Source organism: Patagioenas fasciata, chromosome 5 (assembly GCF_037038585.1).
Source record: "Patagioenas fasciata isolate bPatFas1 chromosome 5, bPatFas1.hap1, whole genome shotgun sequence".
Classification (NCBI taxonomy): domain Eukaryota; kingdom Metazoa; phylum Chordata; class Aves; order Columbiformes; family Columbidae; genus Patagioenas; species Patagioenas fasciata.
Genome location: NC_092524.1, coordinates 63,715,515 through 63,740,692, shown reverse-complemented (window position 1 = coordinate 63,740,692; position 25,178 = coordinate 63,715,515). Strand labels below are relative to the sequence as shown.

General features: G+C 41.8%; 1 protein-coding gene across 3 annotated transcripts in view; it reads left to right on the top strand.

The window, feature by feature from the left end:
* Window positions 1–25,178, top strand: part of SYNE2 (spectrin repeat containing nuclear envelope protein 2) — a 196,753-nt gene that overhangs the window by 124,542 nt on the left and 47,033 nt on the right. For all 3 annotated transcript variants that reach the window (XM_065838733.2, XM_065838734.2, XM_065838731.2), the window contains exons 75-91: window positions 187–396; window positions 1,536–1,637; window positions 2,480–2,599; window positions 2,769–2,969; window positions 4,737–4,910; window positions 5,479–5,610; window positions 7,651–7,847; window positions 8,458–8,590; window positions 9,469–9,651; window positions 10,103–10,249; window positions 12,744–12,920; window positions 14,656–14,811; window positions 16,390–16,539; window positions 18,851–19,021; window positions 20,818–20,951; window positions 21,241–21,445; window positions 23,473–23,652. In XM_065838733.2, coding sequence (XP_065694805.1) covers window positions 187–396; window positions 1,536–1,637; window positions 2,480–2,599; window positions 2,769–2,969; window positions 4,737–4,910; window positions 5,479–5,610; window positions 7,651–7,847; window positions 8,458–8,590; window positions 9,469–9,651; window positions 10,103–10,249; window positions 12,744–12,920; window positions 14,656–14,811; window positions 16,390–16,539; window positions 18,851–19,021; window positions 20,818–20,951; window positions 21,241–21,445; window positions 23,473–23,652 — 2,772 coding nt within the window. The remainder of the gene's footprint in view (window positions 1–186; window positions 397–1,535; window positions 1,638–2,479; window positions 2,600–2,768; window positions 2,970–4,736; window positions 4,911–5,478; window positions 5,611–7,650; window positions 7,848–8,457; window positions 8,591–9,468; window positions 9,652–10,102; window positions 10,250–12,743; window positions 12,921–14,655; window positions 14,812–16,389; window positions 16,540–18,850; window positions 19,022–20,817; window positions 20,952–21,240; window positions 21,446–23,472; window positions 23,653–25,178) is intronic.

The following is a 25,178-nucleotide window of genomic DNA, read 5'->3' as shown; positions in this document are numbered from 1 at the left end:
TGGTATTTCCTCTCTGGTTTACTGGTATTATTGAGGAATAGCAGCACCAAAGTATTTGGTGTTGCACAGATTTGGGCCTATGGCTTTCAAGAGCAATTATCAACTTGAGTCCTACTGCCTTCTACAGGCAAGACTCTTTGGACAGAGACCATTTTCACTCATGTTTTGTTTCTTTCAACCCTTTAGACTCTTTCTGTTGAGCTGCAAAAACTTCACGCTTATCTGAGTGATAAAAAGGATGATCTTGTAAAGTCTATTAGCTGTGCTGGTGGGAGCACGGATGTGTTCTGCGAGTGCTTTAACAACTTGCAGGCGCGACTGGAACAAACTCAAGCTGCCACCGCTTCAAGGAGCAGCTCAATGAAAGCTGGGCTGGATCATAATAGCAATTACCAGGTACTCCACTGCTAAATGCACATCTTGTTTCACAGCATCTGTTAGACTTGTCAGTGTTAATGCATTTGGGTTACAGATGAGCCATCTGTAATGGGCTTCCTTTTTTTTTTTGGGTACTAAACAAACTTGTCTTGGCCTCTCAAGAGGCAAATTAATTTTGCTGTTTGCAGTGCTGTTTGCAGTGCGGACTACCTTAGAGGCCTTGGTCACGGTAGAAAATTTGCATGCAGAAAGGGTGGAAGTAACCTGGGATCCTGTGCATGCGGAGCTACAGGCTAAAGCTAGTTTCTATGTGTACAGATTAAGTCAAGGAGGGTTTTGTATATTCTGTATTCTGTATATTCTGCTGCTATGTGGACTCAGGAGGGTCAGGCTTCTTCCCTTTTGGTGCCATGTCTGGCACTGAGCTACTTTTAGCTATGTATTGGAGGTTGATTTGACCCTTTGTATTTACTGTTCCTTTAGATTTTTTGCCACAGTATCAGAAGCCGTAGTTTTGTAAATCTGCTTTTTTGTTTGTTTATTCTTGAAAAGCAGATAATAAGAAACTTTCCTATAGATTCTCTTGATGGTCTAAATCTACTCACTCTTGTTGGAAAATATTCAGATCAGGTACTTAGGCTGAAGAAAGAAAAGAAAAGCTTAGTCTTTGAAATACAGTTTCCAATGTCCGGCAAAACTCCAGTGTGCTTCTCATCTGCAAGTCAGCCTAACTCTTTACTGCTGAATAATAAAAGAGTTCCTTTGAAGAACATTGGGATGTTGTCTCCAAACAGTAGCAGGACTGGTCTTGCAACGTTTACTTACACAGAATCCATGGAGCTCCATCAGTCACCAGTAATGGGCTCATTTTCTCATTTTCAGAAGAGAAGAATGTTTCTCTATAAGTTTCGCATATTTTTGCAGCCACAAAGGATAATTGTGACAGGATAATCTGCTTTCTTACACTACACAGACTACAGAATTTCCCTCTCTAAATTACTACTTCTAGCCTATAAGGCACATGCTCTATTTTGTTTTTTTAAATAGGTAAAAAGTTCTACTGTAAGAGAGAACCATTTTGTTTGCTTTGTAATTTTGTCTGGTCATTACTATATTCCTGATACGTGATATACTTCTGATGTTTGTGTCTTTTGCAGAATGAAACCAGGCTGCTCTATGATCAGTTAACTGAGAAAAAAGCTACTCTGCAACAGTACTTGAATGCAATACGTGGACATAATGTTTCTGAACAGCTTCAGGTAATTTCATTTCAAGGAGAGTAGAAGCTCTCAGCATTAGCTATTATTTCCAGTTTTCTGCTATCTATTAATTTTCATATTTTCTAAAGTTTGAGTCTCACTTAAGTTTTAGGAACGGGGGAAGGAGAGAGTTCAGTATTTGCTACCTTTTTTTTTTTTTGACTACACCTTAATCCATAGTCAGACCTAATTCCAGCCCTTTTAATAACTCGAGTGGAGGAACCAGTCTCTCCACAACCTCTCAGAGCAAATACAGCCTACGCAACAGCAGGGAAGAAAAAGAGCACTTCACACGTTACGTCTTTTTATATGCAAAGCTAGCCTTTCTTTGTGGGAATAGGACTCCAGTATTTATATCGGTTCATTCAGCATGTATGAGTACTTTATCATATGACATTTGATCAGTTAAGCTATTTTCTTCAACCTTCATAGGGATTAGCTTAGAATTAAAAATTAATATACTTCATATCCTCCCCAGGGTGGTCATCGGCCATCTATGTGTGTGTTGGTGAAGCAAAAAAGGGTGTCCCAAAACTTTTTTGTTACAGGCTCATAACCTTGTTTACAGACATAACTTTCTGCCAGACCAAAAGCTACATTCAGAACTGCTGCATCCCCTAGCAGGGTCTGCTGCCTTAGATATATTCTCTCAAGTAACCATTCTTGGAAAAGGAACATCAGAAGTACATAACTTCCCTTCCTTCAGAGAGAACCTGTCTCAATCCAGCCCTGACTGTGTCTTTCTGATTCATAAGAGAAGACGGTATTTTCTGAGCCTAGTTTAATGTTAAAGTTTAATGGAACAGAACTCTTCCTAATAGCTTCTTTTGTCCTTAACTTAGAAAACTGATGCCTGCGCTTTGGAGCTGCAAAACTTTGAAAACCAAGTAGCAAAACTGAGAGGCCATGGGGAAAGATTGCGGTTACCTATCACCTTAATCCAGGAAGCTTATAAATTAGAGGTAAGAGCACAGTACAGCTTCCACTTACTCAGCAAGGTCTGGTTTTTCTAAGCAAGGTATTTTTAGCATCGAAAGGCTGATGGCTATTTTGCATTCTAGGGATGTGTGTGTGGGTTTGTAGGGTTAATATCTGTCCTTCATGAATAACTAAACTGTGCTTACATTATAGGATGTTTTGGACGACATGTGGGGGATTCTGAAAGCAAAGTACATGGAGCTGAACTCTCCTTCCATCAGTGAGAGCCAGTATGAGGACTTACTTCATGGATTTGCAGAGCTGGTAGCTATTGGACGAGAGAAGATTGCACAAGATCCAAAGCAGCTAACAAAAAGCAGAGCAGCTCTACAGTCTCACCTGGAAAATCACAAGGTATAAGATGCTTATCACAGCACTGCTCAGATCTGCATAGCAGGAGTGCTGTTTTCTGTGACTGGTTTCTCTCCAGTGTTTTGGAGAAGAATAAATAGCTCATAGCCTAGGGGAGGGGCTGGAGTAAGAGCAGAAAGCCAAGCAAAGTTTTTCAGTAGACCAGAGTAGGACCCGCTAAAAAATACAGAAGAGAGATTTTTATTTCAGCTACAGTTTTGGTTATAAATTAAGATCAGGATTTCAGTTTTATCAGTCCAACACTACTTTGGCTTACCTCAGAGCATTGATATGTGAGAAAAACACATCCTTCTAATTACTGGTTATAAATCCATAGTGAGGTTCTTGAAATTGCTGTCTTGCAACTGGGAGCTGAGCCTTTGCTTTCAGCATTCTGTGCCATCGTGATCTAGTGGAGGAAACTTACCTATAACAGCTCCTTTTCTGAAAACAGGATAGCTTAGATCCCCTCTTTGGTAGCCGAATGTCCCCTGTACCCAGTTGCTACCTGCTTGATGGGACATGGCTGAGAATGCACCTGCAAGAAGCCCTGGCGAGTGCTGGTGACCTGAAGATGTTTCTGTCATGTCAACACCTTGGTTTAACTGCTCCATGTAGATCAAACTCCCTTAAGAATTGCTTCAGGATGCCAAGCACTGCAAACCACTACTCCAGAGTCATAGAAATAATGTCTGTCACTCAGAAATTGGTCTTAGCAAAGCAAAATGTTAGGGATTTATTTCCAAAGGAAAGCATATAATGTATCTCCAGTGCAAATATTGATTTACGAAAGCAAAATAAAACTGCAAAAGCCATTTTCGCTACAGTGGTTATCAAGAATTATCAGGATGCTCATACAACCTGTGGCTGGGGTCTGGTCATTAAGTGAAATTCTTGCACTAGATGTTAGTTCTTAGTGAAGAACATCTTGATTGGAGAGTGTGATCTTAAACCCTCAAAGCTTTTTTTGTAGAGGAAAGTGTTATATTGAGATTCAGATGTTTCACAAGAGGTCAGCTGAGCCATAACTAAATCAAACTGTTACCATAGTTATGCCAAAGGATAACTGTGCCCTACCTACTACTTAGGCCTTAGAACTGCTAATACCCTTGGTTCTTGAGGTCACCTGTCATCCATGTGAAACAAACTGGATAATGACTATCTGGTGGTAACTACCTCATGCTAAAATATGAATTTATGTACAGTTAAACTCTTCCTTGCATAAACTTCCTACAGCATCTTTGTATTTCATATGAACTCAAAGTATAAATGCAGATCTTTTTCTTTAGAAATGTATAAATGAAAATAGCGTATGCAACTCATGTATGCCAGGGGAGGTTTAGACTGGTCATTAGGAAACATTTCTTTACTGAGAGGGTGATCAAATGCTGGAACGGGCTTCCTAGAGAGGTGGTTGATGCCCCAAGCCTGTCAGTGTTTGAGGTATTTGGACAATGCCCTTAACAATGTACTTGAACTTTTGGTCAGCCCTAATGTGGTCAGGCAGTTGGACTAGATGATCATTGTAGGTCCCTTCCAACTGAAAATATCCTATTGTATCACTGATTCTTGACTGTAAGAGGATCAGTAACTGCCCATCTTGTGGTGATGCGGAATTTGGGTAGAAGTCTCCTGGCTTCAGCTATGAGAGACCCTGAAACTGGCTGCTCTTCTCAGTGAGTCTTCTCTGTCTTCTCCATACTCCTGCTGTGGGTGTGTGATCTCTCTTAAAGAGCAAGCTTTAACTTGGTTTTTGGGGTTTCTTTTCAGGACTTTTTCCACAACCTCATGACCCACATGGCTTTCATGCAAACATTTTCCAAGAAAGTGGCTCCCTCTGTCTTTCAAAAGAAAGAGGAATTCTGGAGAGAGCTGGTGAATGAAGTCAAGTCACTGGAGGAGAAGGCCTGCCAGTATGGTATACACCTAGAGACCCTGTTAAAGGTAACGAGTCTAAAGAAGCCCAGAGTAAAAGCTGGAGGGGAAAAAAGAGAAGAATTGCCTCTAGGGGAACCCCGTTCTCACAAGTGATTCTTTGGCTAGTAGTTGTCCTTTCCTATCTCCATTGGATGGCAACAGTCTATTACTTGTTTTATGTGTCAGTTAGCTGGCTTTTTCCTTAAAAACCTCTGAAAATGGACAACGCGACCCATTCCTCTGACATGGGTGGGACTTTATGACTTGTTGCAGTAATTTCTGAGTGCCTGGACTGAAAGAGGAACCCTTAAAGGCTCAAAAATACCAGCATCACTTTAAAATAAAACCTAAACTTTGATTTTTTAAACACCCCTAGAGAATAAAAAAATTGAAGTATACCATTTTAATATAAGAAATTTTGATGATATTAAAGAATGAACGAGTTAATTCATCTCTGGTGAAATGTCTCACTCTAATATTTCCATATTATTCACCTATTTTCATATTCTGTTTCATTAAAGCAAAGGCTCAGTCTGGAATAGTAAAGTTGCAGAGATAGATGTGTGCTATATTAATGATGCAATATGTCTTTTAGGAATGGGTGGAATTTGATGATGAATGCCTAGCTTTCAATAAGGAGTTAGAGACCCTTACCTCTATGTTGCCTTCTGTGAATTTGGTTGAAGAAACAGAAGAAAGGTTGATGGAGAGGATTGCACTTCTACAGGTATTTATGTCTCTGTCTCCCTTTCTTTGTGGATCTGTAGAGCTGGCAATAAGATTAGTTAGAACGTGAGGAGATGCTAGCTTGCGGGGCACTGTTTTATTTGTGTCCTTGTCTGTGTGCAGATGTGTGCTGAAAACTTCCATGTTACATTAAACAGTAGCACAGCATCAGGCTGCTAATTTTAGCCAGGGGTTACAAGTTGATCTAAGTGGGAGTAACGACTACAGCTACTTTAGAACTTGGGTCTTCAAATGCAAATACTTGGGAGAAGGTGTTGCACAGACTACATGGATCCCAAGGACAGCAGGGAGCCTTGGGGTGAATACAGAGCCACTGCTATGTAATTCAGCAAAGATTTTCATGCCATGGTGTAAAAGTTGGGGAGGAGGAGAATCCAACCCAGTGCCTTCAAATATCTGAGCCCCTGGTTCCAGCCTTCTTGCTTACCTTCTGTTGCAATGGGTAGAAGGTGAACATTCTACAGGTTTGCTAGCACCTTTTAAAATCCTGAGAATTCAGAGTGAGATGGCCTAATATCTATCTGGCCAAAGAGAATAAAATTCCTTTTGTGTAAAATGGCAAATAGGCTCCTAGTTTGTTCCCAGCTTCATCTCTATTGGCAGAGCTACACCTTTATTTAGAACATGAAATCCAGTTGGAAACATTTGTCTATGTTTTGAACACATACAAGTATAAGGATATAAAAGAAGCCTTTCTGGTTGTTTTATAAAATTAGGAAGAAATAGTGTTCAATATACTAGTGATGTGTCCTCAGAGAGCACTCTGCGTTCCTCACAGATTTGCCCTTTCTCAGTCTTCAGAGGATGCACTCTATTAGAAATGTTGGAATTAATGAGTCTTCAGGTCTATATTGAGCCCAGTTTGATATTTAGATTCGTAGACTATAAAGGCAAAAAGGACTACTGTGATTTAATCTAGCTAACTGCATGAAAGAGATCACTGAGTGTTTCCAGAAAATTCTGAGCTTCAGTAAAGCTTTTGAGGAAAATCAACAGTAGATATTTACAATCGCAGCGACCCGCTGCTGCTTTTGATGCCTGTTGCGCTGTGACAAGAGATGTGCAATATTTGCATAGCCATTGATTGTGAAGTTGCCTGTGTTCCTTTGTTTTTTTGAGTTCTTAACTAGCTCTTTGCTCCTAAGTCTTTATTTGTCTTTAAAGACATCAGAAAGAAAATAGTAAGGCTTTAGAAGATGCTTTTGGGGTAAGTCCAAGCACTGGAGCTTCACAGATTCAAGGACAGAGCAGAATAAAATTCTCTGGGCCTTAATTCCTGTGAGAGAAATATACCTATTAATAATAAATAGTGCACAAGCTCCTCCTACCTGGAGAGAAGTGAGATACTTGCACATCACAAAATTTCTCAATTCAGCCTTCAACTTGGGACTGATTTGCTTCCTGTTTGTTTGGGGTGTTTTTTTGGTATTTTCTCTATTGTCATTTTGAACTTCTAGTGAAGTGTAACAAAGGTAAAATGATGCTTTGTTTTTATTAATGTCTAAGCAAACCAGACCACTGCTGTGTCTTCTGCTTAATGTCTTCACTGTTCTTCCTCCCTGCTACTATTATTCAGTAATTAACACAACGGCTTCCTTTAAGATACTGGTAACATTTTTAAAATAGGACAGAGCCAGAAGGCCATCTAAGGACAGGAGGGCAATAGCTTTCTGCTGGGGAAAGTCATGTGTTTGGACAATGAAGCTAGATCTGATAGGGAGTGTTCATCCATAGCCTGAAGCTTATGTGTCAAAAAAAGGCCATAAAATCGTAACAGAGTCATTCTGATAATGCATGAAATTATGTCGATATCTGTCTTGATCTGTCCAGAGGAAACAACAAAAATAATAATGTGTGTCCCTTCTGCATGTAGTAAAGTACAAGTTCCATTTGTTTGGGAAATAAAACACATGACAGAGGAAATTTGAGGTTAAGATGTTAGAATAAATGATATATGTTTTGCTACCTGTGTTTTCAGTTTTTAAAATATTTTTTTTGCAAACTTCTGATTTTTTGATAGCAAATCAAAAGCAGTGTTGACGAAAAGCATGCCAGGCTGTACCAGATGGTGAAAGAAGGGAAGAAATTGCTGACTGCTGTGAGCTGTCCAGAAATAAGAAGCCAGGTTAGGAAGATGGAAGAGCAGTGGTTGTCCTTAACCAAAAAAGTTGGCCATGAACTACACAGACTTCAAACATTACTCAAACTGTTGGTCAGGTGAGTGTAACTCTCCAAAGGGGAAGGACCCAAACATGCTCAAGGCTTTCACGTGGCCCAGGCCAACTGTCAGTGCAGTCCTGGCAGCTCAGGTGAAGGTGGTTTGGGGCTCTACAGCCCGGTCCAGCAGCCGATGGAGCAAACTCAGCTCTCCCTGCAGCTGCTTTGTGTGCTCTGAGCTCAGGCTGGCTGGACCCAGAGTGTGGACAGAGTGTGCCAGTGTTTGTTGGTGTTTACCCCTGCAGTGTATTCTGCACTTACATCTTGCAGTGTGCACTGTCTCCTCTGGTGGTTTTACCCTTCAGCAAAGCTCTTTTCCCCCATGTGAGCTTGTTCTGGCAACTGCTGGGTGAACACAGAAAGAGGATGTTTTCAGGGAGAGCAGACCAGCTGAAAGAGCTGATAGGAGCAGTCTTGTATGTACCTCCAACAGAACTGTGTCGCACATCAATCTATGCTGTAGCTGTGCTTTGGCAGGGTTATGTGACAGAATAGGTGCCAGAATAGCAAATACCTCCTCACAGGGAGCAAGGCAGCTTGTAAGGGTGAGAAATGTATTCTAGACTCAGCTGGGAGATACATCTTTGTGTGTTTCGTTTTCTCCTTGTAGCTACAATAGAGACTCGGAGGAACTAATGAAATGGCTGGATTCTGCTCAGCAGAGAATGAATTTTTGGAAGGAGCAGTCTCTCAGTGTGTCACAAGATCTTGCCACCATCAGGGATAACATCAACAGCTTGTTTGTAAGTAATTTCTCCTGCCAGGTTTAGATAAAACATTGTGACTTCCAGTAAAAATGAGCCTTTTGAATGTTTTTTGTATTTGTCATGACTCAGAAACTGCCCACATAATATAGCACTGAATGGCTGTGTGCCTCAAACCCACCTGATTTTCTCTGTGGGGTGCCATGAGGATGGGAGGCCACCAAAACTGTTCCTTCAGATTGCAAGGCCAACCAGAATGCATAAATCATAATAGAATCCCCTTGTAATAAGCTCCCAACTGCAATACATCACAGCCCAGCCAAGATTTTTTGCGCACCTGCAGCATAATTGCCTGCTTTCTCTCGTGCTCCTGTTGCCAAATACCAAATACATCAGTTCAGCCAAGCTGATGGGCCACTTACCATCTGCATCTGGAGTATGGGCTCAGGGAGGGAGCAGATGTGGAGACAGCGGGGCGGTGAAGATGGTGAGCCAAAGTCAGGGAAGAGAAGCATGCTGAATTGCATTTCATGTCTTTGCTGCCCACCATGTCCTGTGCTCCCCTCTTGTGACTAGCCAGGAGGTTCAGCCCCAATGACAGAGAGAGTCTTGTGCAGTTGGAAAGCAAAGCATCATGAAGGTTGGACTGGTAGGTGTGAGCTGGCCAGAGACTCAAGGGCTCAAGGACTGCAGTGTGAAGTGGGGATGGGGATATTCTCAGTCCCTGTGGAGCAAAATGTGATATTCAGCATTGTATCAAGCTGGGCAGAAAAAGGTCATACCTGCTGCCAGAACATGCTGAGTTTAGGTTTTCTGAACTTTTCATCCTATGACTGAAAATGCAGTTTGTCTTATTTATTTAAATAGATAGATACATAAATATTGACTCTCTCTTAAATTTCTCCTGTGCACCTCAGACATTCTCTAAGGAAGTTGATGACAAATCCTCCTTGAAGTCCTTTGTGGTGAGCACTGCCAACCAACTTTTTCACTTGAAGCAAGCCGATACTGCAGTGCTTCGGTCATCTCTGGCAAAGTTTGAGCAAAAATGGGGAGAACTGATTATACAGCTCCCGGCCATCCAAGAAAAACTTCACCAGGTGAGGAGAAACTCTGCTGCCATCTCTCAGTTCAAGCTAAATAATTACTTTAAAATGTTGCTGCTGGGATTCAGGCAGCTGCTGTATAAGGCCCACAAAGCACCTCTTTCCTAATGAGCTGTCTGTCTTGCTTTCAGAATATCCCCAATATTGTACTGCAGTTTAATTATTGCAGTGTTCTTCCTGGGCTGTTTTACATGTATCTTTCATCTTTACAGTTTTATCTGAAAGTCTGTTACAATTAGAAAGAATTTCATTTCAAATGTCTGAATTCTTGAAATTCTCTTTAATTTAAGTCATATGGCCCCCTGGAGCACAGGGCTCACTTTCAAGTTCATACCCTGATAATTGCAATTATAGTGCCTGAGCCTTTCTAAAAATACAGCTGTCACCTTTCTTGATATTTCTAACAAGCAGAGTGTAGAGGATTCATTATATGCTTTACCCCCAGCTTCAGATGGAAAAACTTTCATCACGGGAAGCTATTGCTGAACTAATGACCTGGCTGGACCATGTGGAACAACAGCAGGGACATGAGGAGCCAATAAATGCACAATGCAGTGCTGCCCAAGTCAGAAGCCTCCTTCAGAAGTACAAGGTAAATGGGAAGCTGCAAGTCCAGGCCTTCTGCATGGTGTCTGTAACAAGGATGGAAACAGCCTACAGGCACTGTCATATCCTTCCCCTTGCTCTCAGGAGGGTTCCTCAAACAGTCTCAAATGTGCCTTAACATCTTCCTTTATGAAAACCTTTCACTTCCATGCTGAAAAAAACACTGCCTACCCTGCAATACAGCTACTGCCTGCTGTGCTATCATCTTTTCCTCATGCTGTCCCATCTGTCTTGCTTGTTCTCTCTCTCTTGCATTTAGATTATAAGATGTGTTGAGCAGGAAAGCTTTGCTTCCTTAGGAAGAAAGACTCTGTGTTTGTGCTGTGTTTTAGTCTGCCTTTTCAACAAGGAATACCTCATAATGGAGCTCCATAACCAGCATCCATTTAACTAGAGAACAGGGGTTTTGAATATAATATTTCATCAAAAGAGATAACATGCTAGGAAAGAGGGACAAGATGAACATCCCTGCAGAGCGAGAGGCTGCAGCAGACTCTTGTCTCTGTTCAGATGCTAAAGCACCAGTGGCAGAGGCTGATTGCCCCAGGCACAGGAAGGATTCAAGCCATGCTTTTACCTCTGTAGATGCCAGGAAGCCCAACCTCAGGCCACAAATCCCTGCAGAGCCATATTTTGCTCTGCCCTTGCAGAGCTACCGAGCAGTGCCCCAGGCCCAGGCAGGACAGCAGTTCTCAGTCTGCAGCTCCAGTTCTCAGGCACTTTGGTACTGCATGTAAGGCAATGCCAATGTAAGTATTTATTTCAAAGTGCCTTAGTGTAGCAGATATATAACATTTGAGTCTGTATCAGTTGGGTTTGAAAGTTGGAACATGTAGGTGAGGTGCTCTTTTTAACTCTTTGGGGATTTAGAGGTCAGTTTGCAGGTGTGCCTTGTGCACTTGTCAGCAATTTGGGGATGTTTATCCTGAGAAGAAAGCTGGGATGAGGATCAGGAATTCCTATGGGGAAGCAGCTATGGCTTTAATACCTCTGCTGTGGTATTTCCTGGGGGCTTTTTTCTGAGTGTTACTAGGTACATTGAGGAGCCCTTTCCTCCCTTCTTCCTGTAAGACCTTCTGAAATATAAAGGCATCCAGGGTTCAGTATTGAGGCCAGTTCTCTTTAAAATCTTTATCAATGATCTGGATGAGGGGATTGAGTACATACAGTAAGTTTGCAGATGACACCAAATTGGGTGGGAGTGTTGATCTGCTCAAAGGTAGGAAGACTCTACAGAGGGATCTGGACCGGCTGGATCGTTGGGCTGAGGCCAATTGTGTGAGGTTTAACAAGGTTTAACAAGGCCGAGTGCCGGGTCCTGCACTTGAGTCACAGCAACATCCTGGTATGCATCAAGAACAGTGTGGCCAGCAGGACCAGGGAAGTGATCGTCCCCTGTACTCAGTGCTGGTGAGACCCCACCTTGAATTCTGTGTTCAGTTTTGGGCTGCTCACTACAGGAAAGACATTGAGGTACTGGAGAGGGTTCAGAGGAGGGTGACAAGGCTGGTGAAGGGTATGGAGCACAAGTCTGATGAGGAGCAGTGGAAAGAATTGGGGCTGTTTAGCCTGGAGAAAAGGAGGCTGAGGGGAGACCTTATCACTGTCTACAACTACCTGAAAGGAGGCTGTAGCATGGAGGGTGTTGATCTCTTCTCTCAGGTAGCAAGTGGTAGGATGAGAAGAAATGGCCTTGAGTTATGCCAGGGGAGGTTTAAATTGGATATTAGGAAAAATTTCTTCACGAAAGGGTTGTCAGGCATTGGAACAGGCTGCCCAGGGAAGTGGTGGAGTCGTCATGCCTGAAGGGGTTTAAAAGACATATAGATGAGGCTCTTAGGGACATGGTTTAGTGGTATATTTAGGTTATGGTTGGACTCGATGATCTTAAGGGTTTCTTCCAGCCAAAATGATTCTATGATTTTATGATTCTGTGTCATTCTCACTTTGCACGTAGTTTCTCATTCATCTCTGTGGGCAAGGACACTGGTGCTGGAGGATACTTTTTCCTCCCAGGTATTCTAATATTCTATTCTGATACCAAAATTTTGGTAAAGGAACACAAGCTCTTGTCTGCACTTGTCTGTGAGTCACAGGAGTGTGGGAAGGCCTCGGTCTCAGCCTAATCTGGGCCCATGGCTGTGTGATGGTATTGTCCAATGGATAAAATACTGGTCTGGTACCCCAGGTTATATTCCCTGCTCCGGCACTAGCCTGTCCTTACCTTTAGCTACCCACCCAATGACAGTGATTTTCTGCAGAAGCTTCAGTGAATGGAAATAGCTGCACAGATACAGAATGGTAGAAATTGAGAATTATTCCTACAGCCAGGTCTCTCTCAGAAAAATGTTTTAGGCCATGTTTCAGAAAAAGCCGTGAATGTCCCATGACTCTGCCTTGAAGCATCATTGGAACTGATTGGATTAAAAGTGCCAAACTAATTTTTTTACATTTTTCTTCTTCTTTCCCTCCCCCTCCAGGAATATATGATGGAAATGAACTTTAAACAGTCAACGGTAGACTTTGTTAACCAGTCACTCTTGCAGATGAGCACTTGTGATGTGAAAAGCAAGCGGTATGAAAGGACAGAATTTGCAGAGTGTCTTGGAGAAATGAACCTGCGGTGGCACAGGCTGCAGGCGTCTCTGAACAGAAAGGTTTGATTGAGTTCTCTTTGCTTTCTCATTGACTGCTAGTGCTTTGTACTTTGCAAGCAGCCACTCTCCCTGAGACTGCAAACACTGTTGAACGCAGTGAGATTCCCCGAGCTCTGCTCTCTGTCCATGGGGTGGTCTTGCAGCACATAAGCCATCAGGTGTTGTGCAGGCATCCACGCTTCAGCAAGGTCTGGGAGGTTAAATTCTCCTGTAAGCTGCAGGGAGGGAAAATAGAGAAATTCTGCTCTTCGTTGACAGCCTGGGATTTACCCTAGTTGACTGTATGAGAAGGAAAATAATAAGATTCCTCATGAAGAAAATACAGTTAGGGACATGGCAACAAAGACAACCTATATTGACAAAGCTGAAAAAGGATGAATTCAGGGTAGTATCTGCAGGGGAACCTGTTAGTGAAATCTGTTGAAGCTTTGCATGCCATGGAAGTTAAGGCATTTAAAACGTAATGGAGAAAATGCTGGATGGTTTGTGGGAAAGAGGAGGTGCTGCATTGCTTGGTATAAATAGCCAGGCCCTGCTCAGCAAACACAGCGCCAAAAAGTAAACAGCCCCTCCACATGCCATATGATGGGAATGAGGAATAGGGATATATTAAGCTACCACCCGTTTTCCTGTTGTAGCAGTTGGATTTGCCAAAAAAGTAATTATTAAGTAAGTAATGTTGACAGCCGTATTCAGATGGGGACATATGACCCTGCTGGAAAAGACACAGCAAGGATTGGTTCCCAGCCCTGCTACAGCTCTCCTGGATTGGTGGAAATGAGTTTCTCTGTGTCTGTGTCCTCCTTCTGCAGTAATTAAATATGCTTTCCCAATGGAGTGCTTTGAAGATCAGCAGCTAACAGGCAAATTCTACATGTAGACTAACTATACCAGCACATCATCTGTGTTTCTCTGTAGAAAATCTGTTGACAGTGCCTCAAAATTACTTTATTCTAGTGATACTGGAAATAATCCATGCATCCAGAATTAGCTGTCACTCCTGTGTGCCCCAGCACCCAGCAAAGCTAGTGTGATTCATGTGATATGGAAAAGACCAGGGGAAGGTTCGGATACCAAAATGCAAACAGGAGGCCGCTGGAACGAATCTCTCTGCCGTCACATTCTTCTTTTTTCTCTGTTTCTCTCCTGAACTTACAGGGCTTTGGGATAAGCTGCCCTCCCTGAATCCAGATACAGAGACTGATGATCAAACAGAAAATTCCCCAATTTTCCTGACTTATAAGTCTTCCAGAAAAATTTCAAGTGGAAAATTCAGTTCATGTGCAATTGAAAATTTCCATGATGAGATTTCAGTTTGGCGGGGAGTTATCTTCTTTAACCATTTTCAAGAGACGGCATTCTAGGATTTAACAGATCCTCATGGCCAAGAATGAAGATAGGAGACTTGAGGTCCTTATTAGTAACTTTGTTGGTGGGTTTTATGGAGAATGAGGTTTTCAGACTCTGTATGAATGTGTCCATGTAGCCCAGGGTACCCCAACTTGCAAGGTCGGCAGGCTGCCAGCTCCAGAACCCACCCTGCCTTGTTTCCTTCCCAGGGAAAAGAGCAGATCCTAAAGAACCAGTAAAACTTCTTAGCTTTCCCTTTAAAAATATTTTCTCTAACTAGTACTTTCAATGTAAATATTGTAATCTCAAATTTTGACATGGAGGGGTGCCCTGCTTCTGCCCACCTCTAGGTTTAAGTAAGCTAAACTAGTTCTGTAACTTTCAGATACAAGACCTGGAAAACCTTTTGGAGGATATTACTGAAAATGAGAACAAAGCACAGACTCTACGCAACTGGCTGGAAGCTCAAAGTGATCGACTGAGATCTTTACAAACCCCGGCAAGTCTGATCTCTGCACAGAACACATTAGATGATTGCAAGGTAAATCATTATATGTGTGATATTGTAAAAAACATTTAGCAATTTGCTGAATTCAGACTAAACAGCTGCACAGATTTTAATAGGAAAATAATGTAAAGAAAATTACCATTTCCTAGAAGAATACTATAATGAAATTTTAATTAAAGCGTGTTAAATTCAGGTGATAAACAGCCACTTTTAATAGTGGGTTACTATTTTATGGGTTTTTTTTCTCCTACTGAAGAAGCATCTGCTGTTGTTCTGTGGTATTTGGAGTGTTGTGCAACAATACTGTGAATCTTATTCTGAGATGCCTACAAAAGAAGTAGTTTTTAAGTTCAACACAGCCATGCCAAAAGCTACCGATTCCATTAGTTTGAAGAGCTCTGTGGTACAAATGTTGAGGAAACTGCACAGTCCCATTTGGAAAAATAGCAACTCTCTCTGTTCCTGCCGTAGAATGTAATCTCTCTAGACCAGCCTCAATAATCTGGGTGTCCTTTGGTTTTGTGGTGTATTTCTAGGCAGCAGCTCCCTCAAAATTAGTACAGGTGCAGCCAGCTAATAATTGGCTCCTATTACTCTGACAGTCTGCTGTTTTCATTCAGTACAGTGTTCTCTCTCTGCTTTTTTAATGTGGAATATTTGTTCTTTCATTGCCATGGTTACGTGTCTCTCTCCTGTAGTAGGCTGCTTTTATTGCCTAGAGTGCTCTGTTACACACTGAGTTGCTTGGCTTTCTGAAGCACTCTGAAATGTGTTGAGGGGCCGGAATGGAAGAAAGACACAGGGTATCTTTGACTAAAACATTAACCTGCTCACAGCAAGGTACAGTGCTAGGATGCAGGTGGCTAAAATGTTTCATTAGAATTGATTTGCTCAATAAAAACAAGGTCCAAATTTGCAAATGTTTTAGGGACAGTAAGTGGGGGAAATAAAGTTCGTGACTTTTCAGTGTAGTATTATAAGAAAATGTTACAGCCCATTGGGTGTATGGACGTTTACTCATGTTGTGAAGAAATTATTGCTGAGCTTTCCCCAGCATGTCAAGACTAGTTTATAATCTTGCTGATTGTGTTAGGTGAGAAGTTATTCTCCCAGGCATCTCATTGATTTCAGTGGGGTTTCTCCCATGGGAGAAAGCCTCTGACTAAGAGGACAAGCAGGATGTCGGGGACTCTCATATTACAAAATCAGTTCCTATCTTACCTTTGTCTGCTGGAGCAGAGGAGGACCCAAATGCTAGCCTGCCCGGGAAGTTCAGCTGCATTAATAGAAAAGCTCTTGCATCTGGTACCAAAAGACCTTCATGGCGGCTGAGGAATTAGCTCCTGATGATTTCCTTCCCAAGCATGATGTCCAGTGTTCATGCTGTCACTAAATGGGCTGATTTTAGCTCTACTGCAGAAGACTACCTAAAGCAGCCGCTGTCATTCAAACAGTGGTGATGGTATTTCATGGCTTACATAGAATTGGTTTTAAAGAAGGAAGGTTTGTCTAAGCTCCTCACACGGAAGGTTTTTCCTATGTTCTCATTAAAAGACCATATTTAGCCTTCTTTTTTGGGTGGTTTTTTTTTTTTTCCCATTTTTAATTTAGGAGCTAGAAAATCAACTCGCAACTAAATCCGAAACTCTTGATGAGCTCAAACAGAGTTTGGCTTTGAATAGTGGTGTGGAACAAACCCCAGAAGCCCTGTCTGTCAGGGTAGCAGAGCTCCGTGAAATGATGGACAGCATTGCAAGCCAGGTAAAAGCTCTTTTTGTGTTCAAATTTTCTTCTCTACATATTCTTAACCACTGGTGTTATTAATCTTCTTCATGGGATGGCGAAGTATTCCTAATTCTTAATCGTAACCTTCCTAAGGGCTTCCTTTTAAGTCTTTAATGTAAATTAAGGTATTTCCAAGGCTGATTGACAAAAAAAAGTCTGATCTTGAAGCACTTTGAATACAGGAGAGGAGGGACAGCCCCCCATCTGCAGCTTAAGAAAACAAAGAAATAGCACTGCTGTTTTTCTGTCAAGTTGAAAATGAAAACCTTAAACTCTCTTTCTTGATCTGCTTCTCTTTCAATAGTCATTCTTCCCTGTAGGACACTGGTGGAAGCTGCCTGCTCCTGTCCTGTTCTCACTGCAGCTTTTCCATCTCCCAGTTGCTCTTCCATCCACACACCTGGATGGCTTTTGCAGTCCTCACATCCCATGTAGGTTCCAGTAGCTTCAGGAAGAGTCTGGCAGAATGGTTTCCCATGCACATTGACTCCCAGAAGTTTGCATTTATAATTATGTTATCTTTATACTTGGAACTGATCTTTTTCATCTAGATGTAATTGTTAGGCACAGAAAATATGAGTATGTTAATGGATTTAAATTTGTGACAACAAATAACCATATACTGAAGAGGATTATATGTGATGCAGTGATTGTGTTTACAGTAAAGATTCCCTTACACTGTTTGTTATAAATGCCTTGCTCTTGTTCCTTAAAACCTTGTGAAACCTGAACCCTTTTGCTTGAACTCTTCCACATGAGGTGTCAGTCCAGGGTGGGTCTGCTGCTTCTTGGTTTAAGTTTCAACAGAAATGATGTGGCTGTTTCTTAGCAAGAAAGCAGAGAAATTTCTCTGTGTGTACTTGATGAAGTTTTTGCTTCCACTGTGGAGCTGGGGATATAAATTTGTAGGATTGACAGCCTCGTGTTTTTTCTTCTTACAGTCACCATGGTTCATATTAATTTTAGTATTTTCATGACCTAAGCATCAAACTTACAAACTGCAGAGTGTTCTTATAGCTTCATCATCTGCATGTGCAATGAAACACCGAGTGCAGCTTTCTTCGTACGAGTGACTGCTCTCAGCAGAGCTAGGCTGGGATTTCAAATATAGGTCTGAGGAGCTGTGATACCATGATCGTGTTGTCCGTAGGTTGATCTCAAGACTGTGAGTCTGTGGCCCAGAGACATTTCATGAGCACGATGTCTTTCCATCTTCCTTGTGTGGGCAGTAATTAGCTACAGGCTACGAAAAGCAATCAGAGATTCCTCCCACCTATACCATGATTCAAATGAGAACAGGGATGATTAATCCATCAGCTCCTGTGCGCCTGGAACTAGGATACAATGATCTATGCAGTCTGTTTAGGGTGAACTATGGTGCATAAAAGTTTTCATCTTCCATTGTGTGGATGCGTAGTCAGAGATGGAATCTGGCATCTGGTTTTGCCAAGTCCCATGGAGAGATGCTTGTTTCTTTGCCTAGTTTTCATGCTTTTCTCGAAGCATCAGGAACTGGCGTGACTGAAAATAGATATTGAACTACATGAACCCAGGATACGCCTTATGTACTTAACTGATGCACAAGGATAAAAGTGACAAATCACACTGAAGGAGGACTGTGGGGTTTTGTTTGCAATGTCTAGGAGTATGTGGCAAACAGAAACCACGCTTGCCCCCATATAGGTTAAATGGCTGTAATAATAAAAAAAGATACAGAAAACAAAAAGGACCTCCATGATTTAATTTCATAAGAGAATCGTGAAGTTCCTAGACTGTGATTCAGGTGGGCCTGCATTATTACAGCACAATGTCATAAAAGGGACGATAGCTCTCCAGGTTGTTGTAGTGGCCTCTTTTCCATACAAAACAATTTCTGTTCAAATTTTCTTTAAAATGAAACTTGATCTGTGGATCAAACTATCTGCTTCCTAGGAAGATCAACTTCTTCCCACTTCAGGTGGATTTTGGCAGGAAGGAATAAGGAGTTCATTTTTTCAGTACTCTCTTGTTTTTGGGGTGCTCTGGAGTTGTGGCTGACAGAATTGTGCTATCTTGAACTCTGGTTGAATTTTTATTTCCAGTAAATTCTTATACTTTATTCTAAATACTGTTAAACTGCTTGGTTTGAAACCTACACAATTCCTTACCCAGTAGGAAAATACTCTAACTTGTAAAATTCTTGTGGATTATCACAGAGTGAGCACTGAGCTTAGATTTTTACATCGATTTAAAGGTAATTTTTGTCAGGACTACCCAAGAAATAGTAACAAATGTGATTTGTTTACAGGTTTCAGAGCTCAAGACCTCAATGCAGTCAATACTGGAGCAGTGGAGAGTATATGACGAAGTTTATGCAGAAGTCAGCGTGATGACGACAAGATATTTGTACTGCATAGAGCAGTGCAAACCTTCTGTGATGTCATTGGAAGCTTTGAAAAAACAGGTCAAAACTCTCCAGGTAACTCTACTGAAGTTGTCTTATTTCTGTCCTTCCTTCCGTGCCTTTTAACAAACTCCACTGCAAAAAAAGACAGAAAAATGTATCTGAGCAACTTGCTCTTTAGTTTAGTGCTGTTGAGCTCAGTGGAATATATGTATATTTTTTTATCTCTGGAGGCACTAAGGACTATTTTTAGACTTTTTACTTTATTTAGTGCATAAGTTCAACTTCGGTGCAATTTAGGTACCAAAGTTCAAGAGATGAGTACAACTGCGACCATGTCTGCTTTTCTGTGGGTTAGCAGAGCCTCCATTTCAGGGTTGCAAAGATCCCTTGACGTTTTAGTTTTCTGCACATGCACCCTCATATGAAGCACCAGGTCCTCATGGTCCCTTACCCTACAAAGTCCAGATGGACATGTCCACTCCACCACCATCCTTCATGCTAATGTCTCCTCAGTCCATGTCTAATCCACAAGGACAGCGGGAAGTTTGGCTGAAAATACAACTGGTAAAGGAAAACCTAATGTCATCTCCGGATGTGTTTGCTTAAAGGTTACTCACCGTTCAAGTGAAAGATGTTGGTTCTCTGCTCATTGTTTAAAAGGAAATTTGCCCCTTCTCTTGCTCTTCCCAGGAAAATGTCCTGCCATAAGGCTGTGCCATAACCTAGAAGGAGATGCCTGTGCATCAATGCTGGGACTTGGTGCAGAAATGAAGGGGACCCAGGAGAAAATTGGTGAAGGGACCATGTCTTTAAGTCTGTGATTTAAACACTCCCCTTGGGGTCCTGTGGCCCAGCCACTGTACTGACACATTTTGCATCAAAGTGATATTTGCATAAAGGATCTTTCCATATATAAATGGCACCGGATAAAAGGTCCAGGGCCCAGGATTCCCCTTCCCAAAAGCTGTGGCTTGGGTTTGGTGGATGCAGCAGCCCCGAGGAAGAGCAGGGGAATGCCCAGGCCTGGTGTTTCTGATTCGTCCAGCACCAAGTAAGCTCTTCAGTTGCCCTTCAGAGAGCTGGAGTTCTCTGTGCAGCTTGGCTTTACAGGGCCTGAGTGGGGAATCTAGAGCAGGCTGCCAGGCTGATCCCACGTTGCAACATTTTTACAGATATGGCTAAAATCACCTTAGCTGGCTTTAAACAGGTGTTGAAAGGCTGTGTAAACACTCCCTGTTTCAGTGTAAATAAGGTCTGGTTTATGTTCAAGTTATATCAAAAGTGGTGCAGGCCAGACTGAGGCTGTGAATCCTGGGTGCGTGTCTCTTGGCAGTAAAACCTGCATAAGCGTTTTCTACCCTCACATGGGGCATGTAATAAATTGATGGTACTGGGCACCTTCTGAACTCCTTCTTTCCATCACCCTCTGTATTTCTAATGTGGATCAGGGTTCTGCAACTGCCTGTTTCAGGACAGGGAACATACAGCCAGGCACAGGAGCTGTCAAGCCAGCTTTACTGCCAATACAGATTTCCCTGAAACCGCGGCTTAAAATAAGAACATTTTTGGTTTCTAGTGAATTAATTCATTCAGTTCAAAGCTGTGGGTTTGTTAAATGTGCTGTTTCTTTAAGAGTAAATAAACGACCAGTTTAAAATAGGCCTTCTGAATGTTTTTTTTTTAAACTTGAACAATTTCACTTTTCTTTTAGCTTCCTAAGTTTTAGAATCAAGTGTTATATTTTTCACAAATATTTTAATCTGTGCTGCAAACGTGGCATTATTGCTACCGTATTCCTACCAATCTATAGAGAAAGCTCTACTTAGGTCATTAATCTCCACAACTAATTGTAATAATCCATGTTGCAGTCTCTTCAAGATGAATCAGAGAACAGTGAAGAAAGTTGGGCGAAGCTCCAGGTTGCTGCCAGTAACCTGAAGAAGAGCTGCTCCCCCTCCTTTGCAGAGATTATTGAACAGAAGTGCACAGAGGCACAGACTAGGTAAGCTTGCAAAAAAAATCACAAAAAACTTACTGAGGCAGGACTTGAAAGACTGTTAGATTTTTAAATCTATATTAATACGACTCACTTGTCTAAGGGTACCTGTGTGGGGAGTAGCTGATACCACCTTTTTTGTGATGGACCACAGAGCACAAAATGGTGCTGTGTCAGCGGGCTTTCTGTAACATGGGTATGAATGCAAAGAAGCTCCCACAGGAATCCTACACCAAATCATATTCTGGAGGAGAATCTACTAGGAAAATACCCTTATCCTTTGATGTGTTGGCAGGTGGAACTTGGTAAATGAAGATATCACAGATCAACTGCGGGCAGCACAAGCAACCCTACAGCTTTGGGAGCCCTTTGATACTTCATGCACTGAGGCAGCAGCCAAGTTAGAACAGCACAAAGAGCAGTGCGCTCAGCTCTTGGATGCTCACGTGCCTGAGGATAACGTGATAGAAACCCTGGAGCAAAGGATACAGGATATAAAGGTACATTAATATGTTTCTGTTACCTGCTACAAACCAGGATTTGTTTTTTGAGAATCAAATCAAAAGAACACTTTTTTCCCCTCTCCTCCCCAAAATTCAGTCAGTGGAAAACATAAAATCTGTGGGATTTTGCGATTAACAGGCACCTTTGTATTTCCTTTAAATACTTTGCCCAGAACCTGAGACCAAAGCAGACTAGAATTAGCATAGGATGAGAAGAGAGCAGAAGGGAGCAATCATAGCCCATCTCTGCCCCTGTCTGGTCAATACAAAGAATGAGGTCTGTCTTGTAGTTAAACCAACACAGCCTGTTTTGGAAGGAATCATTAAACCAAAAATTATTTACTTTATGGGACACTGCTTGGGAGGAGAGATAGTATCTACTAGAACAATAGCTGGGGAAAAAAGACCAGTTTTCCAGAACACAGAACCATCTTGAAGTCCTCTACAGGCTTCAAATTGGTTTCATTTGGATTTGGTACTTTTTTTTTTTGGCCTCTCTGATAAGTTCACAGATTTCCGAGCTTATTAGATTATTCTAAATGCTTCTGACTTTAGGCAAATGAGATCTCATGCTGAGACCACAAGGGTACATTTGACTCTCTAGACAGCAGAGCTGTCGTTAGGTTCTGACACTTTTGGTTTATTCAGACTGCAATGAAGAAATATAATAATCCTTATTTCAGGACAGAGCAATGATTCATCATGCTTTATGAACCTCTAGCCACATGGGAAGGAGCCCAAAGTGCTCTATTTTGCATGTGGCCAGTTAAGAAACTTTACATTATGGGAAAGAGAGCTCATGTATTTCTTCACGTGTCAAAGAAAACTGACAGCAGCAAAACTTAGACCCAAACATTTTCACTTTCTTCTGATCTATTAATGACTGTGACATTAATTCATCAGTATGTCAGCAAAAAGGCATCACATTTTCTGGAAGTTTTGGGGAAGTGTTTTGTACCTAGTAAGCAAGGCATGGACACTAGAGTGCCATTAGCACCATAGGTCCTGTCTTGGTATGTGCAAGTAGGACACACGGAATTTATTGTGTTTTTTGAAAGTGGTGAGTTAGAAGAACGGGGATCAGTGGTATGGCATTTGAATTACGTGTGTTTGAAAATAGATGTGCATTACAAAACTGTATTTTAATCACTCTGATCTTTTCCTGTAGGGTTTTATAGAACCTGATTATGGTTTTATGGAACTCTGTTGCCACATTAAATTAAAGTCCTGTGTAGAGAGTAAGAAACCAAATTGGATTTTTTACTAAATGGCTGAAGCGGCAGTTTACAATATGATCCATTCCAAAGACAGGGGTCAGGAACAAAGAGCTATTTTGCTTTTTAGGGAAACGTGTCTGTTCTTTGCTGTCAATCACAAGTCTTTGTTCATTAATCACGGAAAAGACAATATACAGTGACAAATCCAGGGAGTTTCATGGCTAGAAGTAATTGACAGTTCTAGAAATAGGTACATTTCAAGATGCTATTCCTTGTCCAGGTCAAAACATTGAACAAATATAAAATTACTCCCTTTATTCTTGTACTGCCTTTAGAGTTTAAATATAGCATCATTTCTGTAGTAAAGGGGAATAAATAAAACCAAACCCATCGTCCTCAGTCACTAAGGGATCCAAAGTACTGGAATGTGTGTAACAACAATAGCATTTCTTATCTGATAGCATGGCCCAGTTTCTCCATCTGCCAGTGCAAATCCATTCTGTAGAGAGGGATATTCTGATTTCCCTCCCTGATCTGCTCTGTAGCAGTAGTACCCTGCTGCCCAAAGTCACTGGTGTTCCATTGAACTTCGAACTGTGCTTTCCCAGCACTGGAGTCAGTGGATGCGATTCCCATTATCCTCTGAGTAAGAGACTGAAGCTTTCACCATAGCTGAATTAGGCTCCCGGAGGAGATCAACAAAAAGAGCTTAGTTACAGCAACAAAAGATACTAAATGAAAGTGGCACATGAATGATGATCTGATTCTTTTGCTGACTTCTTTTTTTCTTTCTCCTTCTCTCATCAGAATTTACAGCATGGCCTTCAAAACATAGCAGGATGCCATGCCCAGATGTCTTTGCTGGCTGATCAGATAAAACAGCAGGCTGGGACAGCTGCACAAGCCATTCTGTTGGAGAAGCTGCAGCCACTCCAGAGAGCACACTATTTGGAAAAGATGTTGCAGAGGAAGTTAGATGAACTTGAGGTATTTTTTAAAATATTAAATTAGCTGTCAGTGTGAGGTAACTTGTTCACTAGAACCCTGTCGTTCTTGAATTGAAATGTAATTTCAGTAAAATAAAGCTGAACAGTATGATCAACTGTGTAAAAAAAATAATGCATGAAGCCAGAGGGACAGATGAAGGAAGGGTTTCATCCTTCTTACCTCTTTGTGTTGCTCTAACAAGCCTTTGTAAGTGGACCTAATACAGTCAGGCAGTACAGAACCCTCAGATGATTACAGGTTAGAAAACGTATTCCATGTACTTAAAAGTAAGTTGTAAACTTCCACAGCTCTGCTTTGGATAAAAAACTGAGGGCTTCAGTTTGCTTTGATAAGAGTGCACAGTATCACAGTATGTTTGGGATTGGAAGGGACCTCAGAATATAATCCAGTCCAATCCCCCTGCCAGAGCAGGAACGCCTAGGTGAGGTCACACAGGAACATGTCCAGGTGGGTTTTGAATGTCTCCAGGGAAGGAGACTCCACAACCTCCCTGGGCAGCCTGGGCCAGTGCTCTGTCACCCTCACTGAGAAGAAGTTTCTTCTCAAATTTAAGTGGAACCTCTTGTGTTCCAGCTTGATCCCATTACCCCTTGTCCTGTCATTGTTACCGAGAAGAGCCTGGCTCCATCCTCATGGCACTCACCTTTTATATACTTATAGATGTTAATAAGGTCCCCCCTTAGTCTCCTTTTCTCCAAACTAAAGAGACCCAGCTCCCTCAGCCTTTCTTCATAAGGGAGATGCTCCACTCCCTTAATCATCTTTGTTGCCCTACGCTGGACTCTCTCCAGCAGTTCCCTGTCCTTCTGGAACTGAGGGGCCCAGAACTGGACACAATATTTCAGATGAGGCCTCACCAGGGCGGAGTAGAGGGGAAGGAGAACCTCTCTCAATCTACTGACCACCCCCCTTGTAATACACCCCAGGATGCCATGTGCCTTCCTGGCCACAAGGGCACAGTGCTGGCCCAAAACCAAGCAAAAACTGTTGTAATTTGATGTAATTTTGAAGACCAGATTTACATGCCTGTTTGGGCAGAGTAAGGAGGGACCTGGATCCAGGTTTCCCCCTATGATGCTCCGCTCACAGGAGAGCTGTGGGATTGACTTCCCCTCTGTGCAGGTATTCCTGAGAAAGCTACCAAGCAAATGTACTGCTCTACATTTACTTACGTAAAACAAATCTGTTCCTGTGAAAAAGTCTGGTTTAAATGAATTGTTCTGTTCTAAAGTAAATTCATCAAGAAATTTTCAGCCAGCTCTATTTATGACTCCATCTACCAACACAATGCAATGGCTGGAAGCCAGATCTTTATGAAGATAACAATTTTCTCATATTCCCTGTGAACTTCTCACTCTGTGAAAAATTTCATTTCTGCGTAATCATTTTCTCTGGTGTAACCCTGCAGCATTACCACAGAACTGTCTCTCTCCCCAAACCAATTTTTGCTATTCATTCCTTATGATTTTTTTGCTGTTTCAGTGTTCTTAGAGATGTGTAGTTTA